Source organism: Prunus mume, linkage group LG6, assembly GCF_029339155.1.
Source record: "Prunus mume cultivar Tortuosa linkage group LG6, ASM2933915v1, whole genome shotgun sequence".
In the NCBI taxonomy this organism is placed as follows: domain Eukaryota; kingdom Viridiplantae; phylum Streptophyta; class Magnoliopsida; order Rosales; family Rosaceae; genus Prunus; species Prunus mume.
This window is the reverse complement of record NC_142703.1, coordinates 16,996,275-17,009,560: the sequence shown is the minus strand read 5'-3', so window position 1 is coordinate 17,009,560 and position 13,286 is coordinate 16,996,275. Positions and strand designations below refer to the sequence as shown.

Sequence of the window (13,286 nt, the reverse complement as noted above, 5' to 3'; positions counted from 1 at the left end):
GTTTTTCTAATGGTGTTAAATGAAATTAGGTAAAGGCATAGTTGCTCCGGATTCACCATTGATTTTTAATATTTTAGTGTGATAATTAAACATCCACACGGTGTCATCAATTTAGTATATTATAACTAACACTTATATATGTTAATTAATACTCTACATTAGGTTCATAATATACAACCGAGACATCCACCTATATCATTGTACTTGAATTCATAACGTTATGTAATAATGTGATCGTCATACCCAAAAATCTTTATCATAATAATATAATTGTGTTTTGAATGCAATAATGTACGTAGAAGGACGCATAAGTGCTCCATGCTCCTATTTTATTTTTCATTTTTAGCAAAGTAGGCACGGTTTTCTTTTTCTTTTTTTAAAAATATATTTTTTTGGTTATTAAATAAATCAATTGAGTATAAGGGATTATGACCTAAAAAAATTTGAGTATAGGGGATTTGGAATAATGTTACAATAAAATAATAAAAATATCTCCTTTCCGGATAAACTACCAAAACTACGGGTCGTTACGCCTCATAGTCCCTCAACTGACACAGTTGCTTTGGAGCTGATAACACTCCAGCTCTCACGAGTCTCCAACAATGGAGGCTCTAAATCTAAACCCCACCACAACCCCCAAATCATGTCTACCCAAAACCTATTTCCTCAAAGCCCCTCTACTCCCCTGCACCTTGAAACCCACATTTTCTCCCCACAATTGTCAAATTCACAGACATTCATTCAAGAAGACACCTTTCTCATTCACCACCGCTTGTAAGCTGAAGACCCCTCGAGATAACAAGAAGAACAACACCAAAAGCAACAAAATTGCCAAGCAGATTATACTCTCTGAAGGAGAGCCGCCTCCGTTGGCGGAGGAGAGTGGCGGCGCCGGCGGAAGCGAGGAAGCTCCGGCGAAGTTAGGAAGTGGGAGTGGAGTAATGGGTTTGGTGAAGAGGTTGCCCAGAAGGGTTTTGTCAGTTTTGTCTTATCTGCCTTTGGCTATTGGAGAAATGTTCGCCATTGCTGGTCTTATGGCTCTGGGTAAGTTTTGAGTTTTGGGTTTGCTATCTTTATTTACATAAGCATTTAATTATTTTTTGTTATTGTTTTGTTAATCGGGATTACTTGCTGATGCTTAATGCTTGTTAGTAGTTGCTTTTAATTTGCTTAAGTAAATGACAGTTAAGAGTTTCTTCAAGGTAGCTTGTTTCCTAGGCTCATTACTTTATATTTTCTTAACAAATATAGCTTAAACAAATGCTTTTGTTTCTTAATGCACCTAATGATACTCATGTTCAAGAGAATAATTTATCATGTTTTCATGACATTATGTCTTGTTGATGAGTTGTTATAAAGATAGATTTTCTTTATCTGCGGACAAAATTGTAAGTAGGCGTTCTGGCAATGCAATGCTTCTGCAGGAACTTTCATTGACCAAGGTGAGGCCCCGGATTTCTATTTCGATAAGTACCCTGAAAGTAATCCGGTGTTGGGAATTTTCACTTGGAGATGGGTTCTTACCCTTGGGTTTGACCACATGTTCACATCCCCCATTTTCCTTGCACTATTGGCTCTCCTCGGTGCATCACTAATGGCCTGCACTTACACTACACAAATACCCCTTGTCAAGGTTGCAAGAAGGTTTGATTTCTTTTTTAGTTTACTTCATAACCCCAAAGTGAAAATGAGGTGGGCACCACCCTATTAACCAATAATTTAATTGGTAAAAACAGATGGAACTTTTTGCAATCTTCTGAGGCCATCAATAAGCAGGAATTTTCAGAGTCTTTGCCAAGAGCATCAATTCAAGATTTGGGTGTTGTTCTTATGGGAGCTGGATATGAGGTTATATACTTTCATATTCTTCATCTATTTCTTCCTTTTTCTTTTCTCTTTCTTTCTTTCTCTTTTTTTTTAAGTTCCTTTTATTTTTATTTTTATTCTTATGGATTTTTAACATCTTTAACTTTCTAGTTTCTACGATTAGTTTACACATACTTAACTAGGAAATATTATAATCTGAAAACAATGTGACAGACAAGGTTACAGGCAATATGGTCCTGTATGAATGAAGTAACATGTCTTGAAGATGTTCTTTTTAACTTTACTGGTAGCTGGACAAATTGACACTTTTCTGTCTATTCTAAGCAAAATGGATTATAAGTGTATCTCTATGTGTTTTGTGTTTCTCATTTACTGATAATAGTTTAATCTAAATTGGCATTAGATATCACCTTGCATATGTTAATACTCCCTTCTGAATTTTAGTTCCTTATATTTATTATTTATTGCTACCTGTTCAGTGTGGATGGCTTCATCCTTTCAGGTATTCTTGAAGGGGCCTTCTTTATATGCTTTCAGGGGGTTGGCTGGTCGGTTTGCCCCTATTGGAGTACATTTAGCAATGCTGCTAATAATGGTAGGTGGAACTCTTAGCGCAACTGGGAGCTTCAAAGGAACAGTCACAGTTCCACAGGGTTTAAATTTTGTTATAGGAGATGTGATGGGCCCAATCGGGTTTCTCTCTAAGCCAACTGAGGCTTTCAATACAGAGGTTCATGTCAACAGATTCTACATGACCTACTACGACAGTGGCGAGGTGAATGTTTATGTTTATGTCTATGTTTGTTAGCGGAAATATATATATATAAAGAGTGGAAACCTTTTGCTACAAATGTATTTTCTGTTTTGGAAATTGATCAAGAGGCTTCCTGAAGATGTTCTCCATTTTATTTGCTTTGTGCCATCTTAACTCTGGCATGTTCTTATGATGATCTTTATAATGACATAATCACCTCCTAGCTGTGCTTGCTCGGTACTGCCAAATGCTTAGTTGGTTTACCTTCTCACGCCCTTGTTTATGTCACAGGTATCACAATTTTACACTGATCTTTCGCTACTGGACCTTGAGGGTAAGGAGGTGCTAAGGAAAACAATCAGTGTAAATAACCCTTTAAGGTATGGAGGGATCACCATATACCAGACAGATTGGAGTATTTCAGCGCTACAAGTACTTAAGGATAATGAAGGACCTTTTAATTTGGCGGTGGCACCTCTTAAGATCAATGGAGACAAGAAGCTTTATGGAACCTTCTTACCCGTTGGAGATGTTAATTCTCCTGATGTTAAGGGAATGTATGTGATTGTCTTACAGCTATGTCTTCTTGTACCAAAGTAGATAGCTTAACTCCAAATTGTTTTCTTATTGGTGTTTTGAACAATTACCCAAGGCTGAATTGGGATGGAGAGCCTTTAAAACTCTTTTTACAGATTTATTTATTTCCCCTGCCCCTTCATTCTTATAGAAAGGAGAAGAGAAGAAAGGGGGGGGGTGTTTGGGGGTTGGTGAGGGGAGAAGGAATAGTGCCCCTTCATTCCGGCAGATTATTGTTTCTGGCTGTTGCTTATCTACACTCTTTTCTGTAATTTCAGATCAATGCTTGCCCGTGATCTACAATCAATTGTCCTGTATGATCAAGAAGGGAAATTTGCTGGAATTCGACGGCCAAGTTCCAAGCTTCCAATTGAAATTGATGGCACCAAAGTTGTAATTGTAGATGCAATTGGGAGTAGCGGTCTTGACTTAAAGGTGACAACTAAACATCTTTAAATACGAAAAGAAATGTGCAAATTTCTTCACCTGCATCCATTCAGCGTTGAAACTAAACCTTGTTCTTATCAGACTGACCCGGGAGTGCCGGTGGTATATGCTGGATTTGGTGCGCTAATGCTCACTACTTGCATCAGTTTTCTGTCTCATTCACAGGTCAGTGTTGTGCGTTTATAAACCAGAAAACATGTAGCCCTCTTTTCATGACGATTCAAATGCTTTATATTTGTCTTCATCAAGCAGGTTACATGTAATTTGGTGTCATCAAGTGTGCACTCTCTCTATTATAGTGGAATTTGTTTATTGTTGGATCTTATAGAATCTTATGGACTTTACATTGTGGTCGATACCTACTATGATTGGTGAAGACCTATCATAGTTGGTTTGGGTGCCTATATGTTACATTGATATTGCTTATTGTTACCATTATTGAAAGTGTTCCCCCAGATTATTCTTATATGCTATGTTCTTTGTTTTCTCCTCTGCTCAAACAAAAGATATGGGCCATACAAGATGGAACAGCAGTGATCGTAGGAGGAAAAACTAACCGAGCAAAGGGTGAATTTCCAGAGGAGATGAACCGCTTACTCGATCGGGTTCCAGAATTAGTTAACTCGTCTCTTTCCAGGCAATCAGATAGCATTGTTGGCTAGTTTCTGGGGCATCTAGATGGAATGGAAGAGCAGGATTAGATGCTGCTCTTCTGGCTAGTGAAGTAAAAATCCAGATATTGGTCCCATCTAAAATGATTTTCCAGTACAAACGAAAAGAGAGAGAATTCATTACTCATTTATGAAGCACAATTTGACAGATCGGTGGAGCAGTTCATATACTTTATTCATCCAAAAATTATTTTTCGAGGCACAATTCAACACATAGAGTGACCAGTTGAATTTGCTTTTCAATGTATACATACCAGCACTATACATGATTCGTATTGTGGTTCCCAGGCAAAGTCCAAGTTTTAAAATTGTATGTATTTATATGTTGTATAGTTGCTTCTCCTACAAGTATTGAACTTAGTATACATATTGTAACAGTTCCGCATTTGTCGGATTCGAAAAGGGTACCATTCTTTACACAGACTTGGCTTCCATCCTTTCGTTTTGTTTTTCAGCTCTTTCATCGTTTCGTTAGTGAGACCAAGTGTTGCAAATATATTGCTTTTGTTTGTCAAGATGATTGTACATTTCCTCTCACAGAATTCGCTTTTTAGTTGCAAATTAGGCCTAATTTTGAACAGGAGGTTGGTTAGTTCACTTTTTTTTCCTTTTCTTACCAAGATGACATGCGTCACTAATCGAATTCGGGTTTTCTCTGACAAATTATTGGTAAGGACTTGATATGCTCCACACGAACTTCTCACCAAATGACAAATAGTTGATCTGCATATCAGGAAGACGTTCCAGAAATACAACCTTGACCTCTATATCATATAAGTCAAGCAATTACATTTCTAGGGTCCTGGAGCCTTACAAAATAAAGATACAGTAAGGACTTTCATCTTGATTATACAATTATAAAGCTGTGATGAACTGGGCTACTGTGTAGTGATGATGCCTAACTTAGATTATGCTAGTTGAAGGGCTTCTTCACGCTTGAGGTCGAAAACCCTGATAAGAGTGTCTTCAACAACCTGGGAAAAACCAGAACGGAAATGATCAACTATCAAGCTAAGAAGTAAAAGCATTGGCAGATAATATGAATTCACATAGCTTGCAACAAAAGCCGTTCAATGGTTCAAATAACATTCACAAAGATGAGATATACCTTATCTGGAGTAGACGCACCAGATGTCACACCAATTGTGATAGGACCTTGAGGAAGCCAGTTCTCTTTCTCAACCAACTCGCCGTGCTATACAAAATACATGATAGACAGTTATGGTATGTACAAAAGCCATACCAAAATAAAAACAACAACTGAATGTAAAATAATCTTGTAAAGCACAACAATCTAAATTGGAATTCTGTCTTTACAGACTCACATTGAGTTTATAAGCTATTCTGTTTCCAGGGCCTATTCTCTTCTCGCTGTCAACCCAATATGAGGGAATTCCACGCTCTTCTGCAATCTCTTGTAGGTGAGAGGTGTTACTCGAGTTCCACCCACCAATGACTAACAAAAGATCTAGCTTTTCCTCAACAAGCTTGTACATTGCATCTTGTCGCTCCTGTACAAGGAACAGACAGATCACCTTTAAGTCTCACTAAATATTCAAAAAAATGTGCACATGACCATACCGGTCAGCAAGTGTAATAAAGTAACTCTGTGTTCATGCTCATTGGCGAACTAGCTTCACAAGGGTGTGCACATGGCTGCTGCTATGGAGTATTAAAAATGCATTTCTTTTTCTTTCTTGGTTATTTTTATAAACACAATCTTACATGAGGATGAAAGGCAAGATATGGTACACAATGCTCTACAACTCTAGCAAGAAAAACATTGAACTGAGGAAACAACTTACTTGAGTCGCATCACAAATTGTGTTGAAGCTGACAAAGTGATCATTGATATTTTCCACTCCGTGCTTACGCATCATGGTCTTCTCAACTAATTTTCCTGTTAGATTGATCGATGCAGTCAATAATCTACACCTACAAATCTATTTGCCAAACGATGGACCAACATAGCATAACAAAAAAAACTAACCAATCTCTTCTGTCTCCCCCTTAAGCATCGTAGTCTGATTCGCAATGCCAACTTTTACTAGGTCTCTGTCCGGATCAAACCCCGGAGAAAGTGCCTTTTCAAATTTCTGCATTCAAAGCAAATCAAAAACACTTTCAAGACTGCATGATGCACAAAATATTAACAGACCCATTTGAATTCATATAAGCAACAAAAAGAAAAATTCACCTCTAGAAACGCCTCTCTAGTTGAGCTAGACCCATTCAGTTCACCACCAAGAATATAGTCACACACATATGTTGCCTGAAAAAATATTTAAACCAATAGCATCACTACACAAAACTTGAAGCTGAAAACTTGAAGAACGCCAACAAATGACAAAGTACAAAACTTGTATACCTCATCCATGTTTTTCACTATAACGTACTTCCCAGCAAAAGAAGCAGTGGCTACAGTTTCCTCATGAGCATATTTACCATGAATTATTGATGTGTAGTCTCCTTTCTTGTGCTTCTCCACAGTATTCCAAACCTTCACACCAAAAGACCCACACTACGTATCAGACCCAATTTTTATTTTTGTCAATTTCTGGGAAAACTTCAAATAAAATAAAACACCAAACCTTGGAAACCCATGGGCAAGTAGTGTCAACAATTTGAACATCTCTGCTACTCAAGTTGAGCATCTCATCCACTCCAGCTCCAAAAGCAGGCAAAATGACCACATCACCCTTGTTCACCACCTCAAATTGCTTCTGCCCTTCGTCTATTGGGATGTTCTCCACCTTCATCTCTTCCAATCGCTGCCCAGATTCATCTTAACTTAATTAGCTAATGTAAACAAAGTAAACAAACTGAATATGAAAATAAAATAAAATAAAAAGAGACCTTATTGACCGTTGGATTGTGGATGATCTCGTTTGTAATCCAAATCCTTTCATCAGGAAACTGCTTTCTGGCCTCGTAAGCAATCTGGACGGCTCTCTCAACGCCCCAACAGAAGCCGTACGCCTCGGCGAGCTTCACCGTCACATTTCCCCACGTGTACTCGAACCCGTTCTCCTTCAACGTCTTTATAATATCACCTGAAAAATAAAAAATTCAAAAACTCAATTAATTCAGACAAAAAAAAAAATTCCGAGGAGATATAACTAAAAGCTTACTATAGCTTACTGGTGTACTCGCGATTCATGAGCTCGAGGGTCGCTTCTTTGTGGCCGAAGCCTCTGCGATTGTAGTTCTTGCTTCGAGTGAGGTTCTTCCGGAAGACCTTGGCGTCGAAATCGGACTCGACCGCAGCAGAAGAGGAGTCGCCGGAGCATCGGACGGAGATGACTTTCCGGCGACTCAGAGAGATCTTTCCGGCTAGGCTTTCGGAGAAGAAGAGATCGGTGCGATATGGAAGGCGGCAGAGGTGGAGAGTGATCGCCATGGCAGAGAAAGGGAGAGAGAAGGAAAGGCGCGTGGAGAGAGAGAGAGAGACTGGTGGGATTGGCACTCGTGGTGTTCGTTTTATCTACAGACCAACAATGTGCCTGTGCTCCATGAATATTTCGTGTTTTTATATAATTATTTGTTTATTATGTGTTCTTTTCTATTTTGGAAGCTTGTCGTTTTCCGGAGAGGATCGGATTTAGGGGGTCGTCGTTTCGATTCTGAACGGCATTGGCTTACATGTCAAATTACTGAAAAGACCAGGTGATAAGCACCTTGCTTTTGGAATGTACCATCAAATTTGTAAACACAATTAATGGCTCTTACCATTTAAACAAAATGGGACAGAAAAAAAATTTGTGGATTTGGAAATTTATCTAACAATTCGTTCGCTCCAAGACAAAAAGGAAAGATGTGGAAGTATTTGGTTAGGTCTTTTATGGAAGAAACGATATAATTTATTATTTTCAAAAAGGAAGCCAAGTACAATTTTGAAAAAGGTCATGTAAAAAGTTGCACAATTACAATTTTCAGAGGAATTAAGTAATTTTTTTGGAGTAATTGTAGTGTGTATTGAAGTATGACCACGTGGTGTATCATGAGTTCGGGTCGCTTTTTTATAAGTAATTGTAGTGGGAAATATCATCCATGTCATCAACTCAACACACGTGAACATGTTAAATCATATTCAGATGAAAGAGCTTCGAGTAGCCATGAATATAACCAAGATCTTAAATATCATTGATTTCAGAAATATCGATAGTTCAAAAATCTGGAAATATCAACAAACTAACAATAAGCACATGATAATTTGTTATTCTTAATATTTAACAATATTAATATTTTACACTTTATACATTGCATTCATTTGAAATTCTGGCTTCAATTCAGCTTCTATGCTAGTTGCAGGCATTCTTGACGCTTGATGTCGAACACCCTAATAAGAATGTCTTCAATGACCTGGCCAAAACCCAAATGGAAAATATGAAAGATGAAGCTAATTAAGACGATAAACAATTTAGGCAGTTGGAAATTACCTTATCTGGAGTAGAGGCACCAGCTGTGACACCTATAGTAAGAGGACCTTGATGCAGAAAGTTCTCTTCTCAATGCCAACATAATAGGAGGGAATTCCATGACTTCTGCAATCTGATGTAGGCGAGACGTGTTTCTTGAGTTCCATCCACCAACCACTAAGAAAAGATCTATCTTTTCCTTAACCAGCTTGTACATTGCATCTTGTCGCTCCTGTAAAAGGAAGACAGACAAATCACACCTTTCACTCTCAAAAAATGTATGGCTTTCTGCGGTTTGAGGATGTCCTCATTTAAGAAAGTTAAGACAGAGATGTAATCTAATGATCATCAGGGTTTACTTCTGGGTTTTCTTCTAAGGAGTAAAAGGTATCTTAAATCATAAATTGTTTAGCAATTTGATTCATTATTCCTATTTTCGTTTTGGTCAATCCAACAAACTATACATTGTTTTTTTGTTCGTTTTTCACATTTTAAATGACCAAACAGTCTTTGAAAATGACTACATATTGTTTTGATTGTTGACTTGTATTGTGAGTAGGTCCAACCGAGGATGTGTGCACTTTTTTTTTTAAATAAAAACATTATTAACATAGAAAACTTCCTTAACTATACTGGTAATTTAAGAGTAATAAAGCAGCAGACGTAGGTTAGGTCAGTTGGTCAAAACATTGATTATAACATGATTATATCATTAATCACATATCAAAATAGAAGGTAATATTGTTTCATGATCTTAATATAATTTTGAATAAAAATAAATGTTATGATTATAATAATAAAAAATGCACTCATGGTCATGGATGCACTTCTAATTTATTAACTATATATACCAAGATTTATTTTAAATTGGTCAACGGAATTTTGTTTTCTTTACAAAATTTGAATTACCAAACAATTTTAATTGTTTTTAAAATTAATTATATGATACTTCAAGAAAGTTTGTAACCGTATAAGACTCATAAAATTGTATTAAGTTTACATAAGATTTGGACAAGCCAAATGACGAGTCTGCCATATGTTGTCAGGTGAGTTGAGTTGAGTTACTTTCAAATAGTATTCGATTATTTTCTTTATACGATCGATATCAGACGAGGAGGAGGATTCGAACCCAAGTATAAAACACTTGTATACCTCGTCCGCATTTTGCACCAACGTGCTTCCCAGCAAATGAAGCAATGGCTACAGTTTCCTTTCTTGTGCTTCTCCACAGTGTTCCAGACCTTCACACAAACAGACACATATTTTAATTTTTCTTCAAAAATTGAAATAAAATAAAAAACCAACCTTGGAAGCCCAGGGGCAAGTAGTGTCAACAATTTGAACATCTTTGTTACTAAAGGCGAGCATCTCATCCACTCCGTTATTTGTTTAATATTTTCTGGGAAGTTTAGTCCTTTTATTTGTTTAATATTTTCTGGGAAGTTTGGCGTAAAATGTAGAGAATCAAATTTCTGGAAAGTTTGGCATCTTGTTATTAATATGTCATAACATTATTGGTCGATAATAGTAAAATAGTGTTATTTCTGTGTGCATTTTTGCTCACCACCTTAACCCTAGGTGTACCCTTACCACCCCTCCTAAAATTTGACACATGTCCATGGGTTTAACTATGATTAATTCTTTATTTTTTATTTATTTGATAACATTATTATGAAAGAGAAACAATATGTCAATAAAATTTTCTTGATTTACCCCTACTAACCTAGCAAACTTTCCACTTTTCTAAATTAATTAACAACTACCAAAATAAAAGGGAGACTTTGGAAAAACACAAAGGAGAGAGAAATTTTGTAAAAGAAGCCAAAATGGACAAAATTGCCCTTATTTATTTTTGGATTTCTTAAGGAATCCTTTACATTTGCATGTCTTTGATTTGAAAGTTGAGAGGTTTTTCTGTCTTTTTTGAAAAACTTTGGCTTTTTCCAAAAGTGAAATTTTTTTTTTGACCAAAGCCTAAATTTACTAATAAAATAATTGGCAATTGGCGTGATAGTCAGGAATCCTATAAGTCATGGAAGCTTTCCATAGCAACTCTGTATCGTTCATGTTGTGAAAAACCTTTGGCGGCTTTATGTATTCATTTAGAGCATTTCCAGCAAGGGGCCTTAGGGGAGGGCTGGGAGGGGGGCAAGCCCAAAATGGTGTTTCCAGCAACAAAAATCTGCCAGGGCAAGGTGTGGGCCCCAGCAAAAAAAAAATCTGCCTGGGCTAGCCCTTGAGGAGGTTTAGCGAATAGAAAAACTTCGTTTTGGCACGGCGTTAATCTTGGCGTCGCGGCGGCGTCAATATTCTTGTTTAAAATTTTTAACTTTGGCGCGTGCAACCTTAAAAAAATTAGCGCCGCTACAATGACCCCCAGCGGGTCTATTCCACGTGGCGCTCGGTATTGTCCGATCCACTTTATTCCAAATCCAGCGGCAGCCATTTTTCGCGAATAAAAAATGAAAAAAGCGAAACTACGCACCCAGCGGCTCTCTTCCACGTGGTGATGCTCTAGGCACTCCGATTCATTTCTTCCGGCAATCCAACAGCAGTTGTTATTACGCCAAAAAAACATGAAAAAAAAATCGAAAAAAATTTGAAAAATACCCAAAAAATACTGATTTTTTTTCCTATAAATACCAACCAATACTCTTCACTTTTAACACCAACTCTTCATACATTTTCTTCTCATTCTACCATTATTCACTTTGTAATCAATATTTTTTTCACTTTGAAGTTGAATTTTTCTAAAAAAATTTATGGGTTCTTCTAGTGAAACCGGAGGGGCATGGAGCGTCACGGAAGATGTTAGCTTGTGTGAGTCTTGGCTCCACATTAGTCATTGTCCCGTAACGGGCAATGAGATGAAATTCTGTCATACGTGGAAAAAAATTCATTAGGATTTTTGTGAAAGGGTAATTGGTTCAACTTGTACAGATCAGGCACTATCTAGTAGGTGGAAAATTCTTAACAAAGAGTTGGTGAAATGGAGGGATGCCTTGACAAAGGCTATGGACAACCATAGAAGCGGGGAAAACCTTACCAGTGAGGTAAATTATTTGTAATTTTTGTTTTATTAATTTCTATGTCATATTAAAATTTATTTAAATATTTCTTGCAATTTATATATTTTGTTAATATTTTTTGTATTTCCAATATTAATATGAATGTTTGTTGCAATATTTAAATTTTATTTTGCATTTCTAATAAATTGTTAAAGTTTCTTGTATTTCCATTTTTTTTTTATACTTGTTGCGTTGCCAATAATTTTTAAAGTTTCTTGAATTTTCATTTTTTTTTTATAGACTATACAAGCACAAATGTTTTTTGGTGCTACTGGGCAAGGAAAAAAAAGTTTCAACCATACCCATTGTTGAGAGGTGGTGAAGAATTGTAAGAAATTCCAAATTATTCCAATGGGTCCGACGGTAGTCTTGAACGAGAGGCCACTCCATGAGACACCGGCATTGAATTCACCTATATGGATTCCCCGATGAATCAAGACTCACCTATCGAAAAAGAGCCGAGGCCTATTGGGAGGAAGGTGACGAAGGCGAAGAGAGAGAGTAATTCTACCAAGTCATCATCTAAATTTTTGGAGGAACTTTCAAAGATGCAAGCCATGAGAATTGAAATGGACATGAAACCACAAGAGCACGATAGGGCAATTGATGTAGAAAATGCAAAAGAAAGGGAGTATGTACACCAACAAAGGGAGTATGCAAGCCAAGAAAGAGAGTATGCACACCAAGAAAAGATTGAAAATAAGGATCGGGAAACAATGACCATGGATACAACCCATATGTCCCCTGAAACAAAACAATATTGGAAGCTAGAACGAAAGGATGTTATGAGACGAAGACTTTTTCGTGACGATGGACCTAGCAACAAGGATTGGTTAAATGATCAAAACAATTAAGTTAGTTTGCTTGCCTTTCATTTCATTGTACCATTAAATTAGTTTGCTTGCCTTTCATTTCATTGTATTTTTTTTTTTTAAAAAATTAGTGGTAATTCATGTATTTTATTTTATGAGTTGTATTGATTTTCTTGTAGTGAATGAAGAAAATATTCAACAAAATTCCTTTTTATTCAAAACATTCCATACATAAAAAGCAAACCACAACCAAAGCATAAAAAATAAACAAACCACAACAAAAGCATAAAAAAACAACAAAGCATAACTAAAAATACAACATAAACATAATGCACTAAAAAAACATCTTCACTTGACTTCATTGACCTTCATTGCCTTTCACCGCCCACAAATGCTCCATCAAGTCAACTTAACGGTGTTCATGAATATCTGACGATTGCATTTCCGTGTAGCGCTCAATCATACGATGCATGAAAGTTCCGTCTCTAACCAACGGATCATGCTGCATTGGTTCTCCATTTGGCCCCATAGATTTTCATAAATTCGTGTTAAGGTCGTGTTCATGGGATCTGGTTCATACACTTCATCAACATCGTAATCATACTCATCTTCCACAATCATGTTGTGGAGGATGATACAAGTCATCATTATACTTCTGAGCACCTCCTCGTCAAATAGATGCGTCGCTCCCCTGATAAGAGCCCACCGAGCTT

At 36.9% G+C, this 13,286-nt stretch overlaps 2 protein-coding genes across 2 annotated transcripts; one reads left to right on the top strand and one right to left on the bottom strand.

Moving 5' to 3' along the window:
* The first annotated feature begins 513 nt into the window (after positions 1 to 513).
* On the top strand, positions 514 to 4,696 carry LOC103335535 (cytochrome c biogenesis protein family). The gene is made up of 8 exons (XM_008238549.3): positions 514 to 1,044; positions 1,425 to 1,644; positions 1,737 to 1,848; positions 2,330 to 2,602; positions 2,873 to 3,138; positions 3,436 to 3,592; positions 3,686 to 3,769; positions 4,111 to 4,696. The coding sequence occupies exons 1-8, from the start codon at positions 603 to 605 to the stop codon at positions 4,264 to 4,266; spliced, it is 1,710 nt and encodes a 569-aa protein (XP_008236771.1). The 5' UTR covers positions 514 to 602; the 3' UTR covers positions 4,267 to 4,696.
* Positions 4,697 to 5,021: 325 nt separating this feature from the next.
* Positions 5,022 to 7,776, bottom strand: HDR (4-hydroxy-3-methylbut-2-enyl diphosphate reductase). The gene is made up of 10 exons (XM_008238530.3): positions 7,417 to 7,776; positions 7,132 to 7,328; positions 6,867 to 7,046; positions 6,644 to 6,775; positions 6,473 to 6,547; positions 6,266 to 6,371; positions 6,081 to 6,175; positions 5,601 to 5,786; positions 5,384 to 5,470; positions 5,022 to 5,249 (listed from the first exon to the last, which is right to left on the bottom strand). The coding sequence occupies exons 1-10, from the start codon at positions 7,673 to 7,675 to the stop codon at positions 5,184 to 5,186; spliced, it is 1,383 nt and encodes a 460-aa protein (XP_008236752.2). The 5' UTR covers positions 7,676 to 7,776; the 3' UTR covers positions 5,022 to 5,183.
* Between the last annotated feature and the right edge of the window lie 5,510 nt (positions 7,777 to 13,286).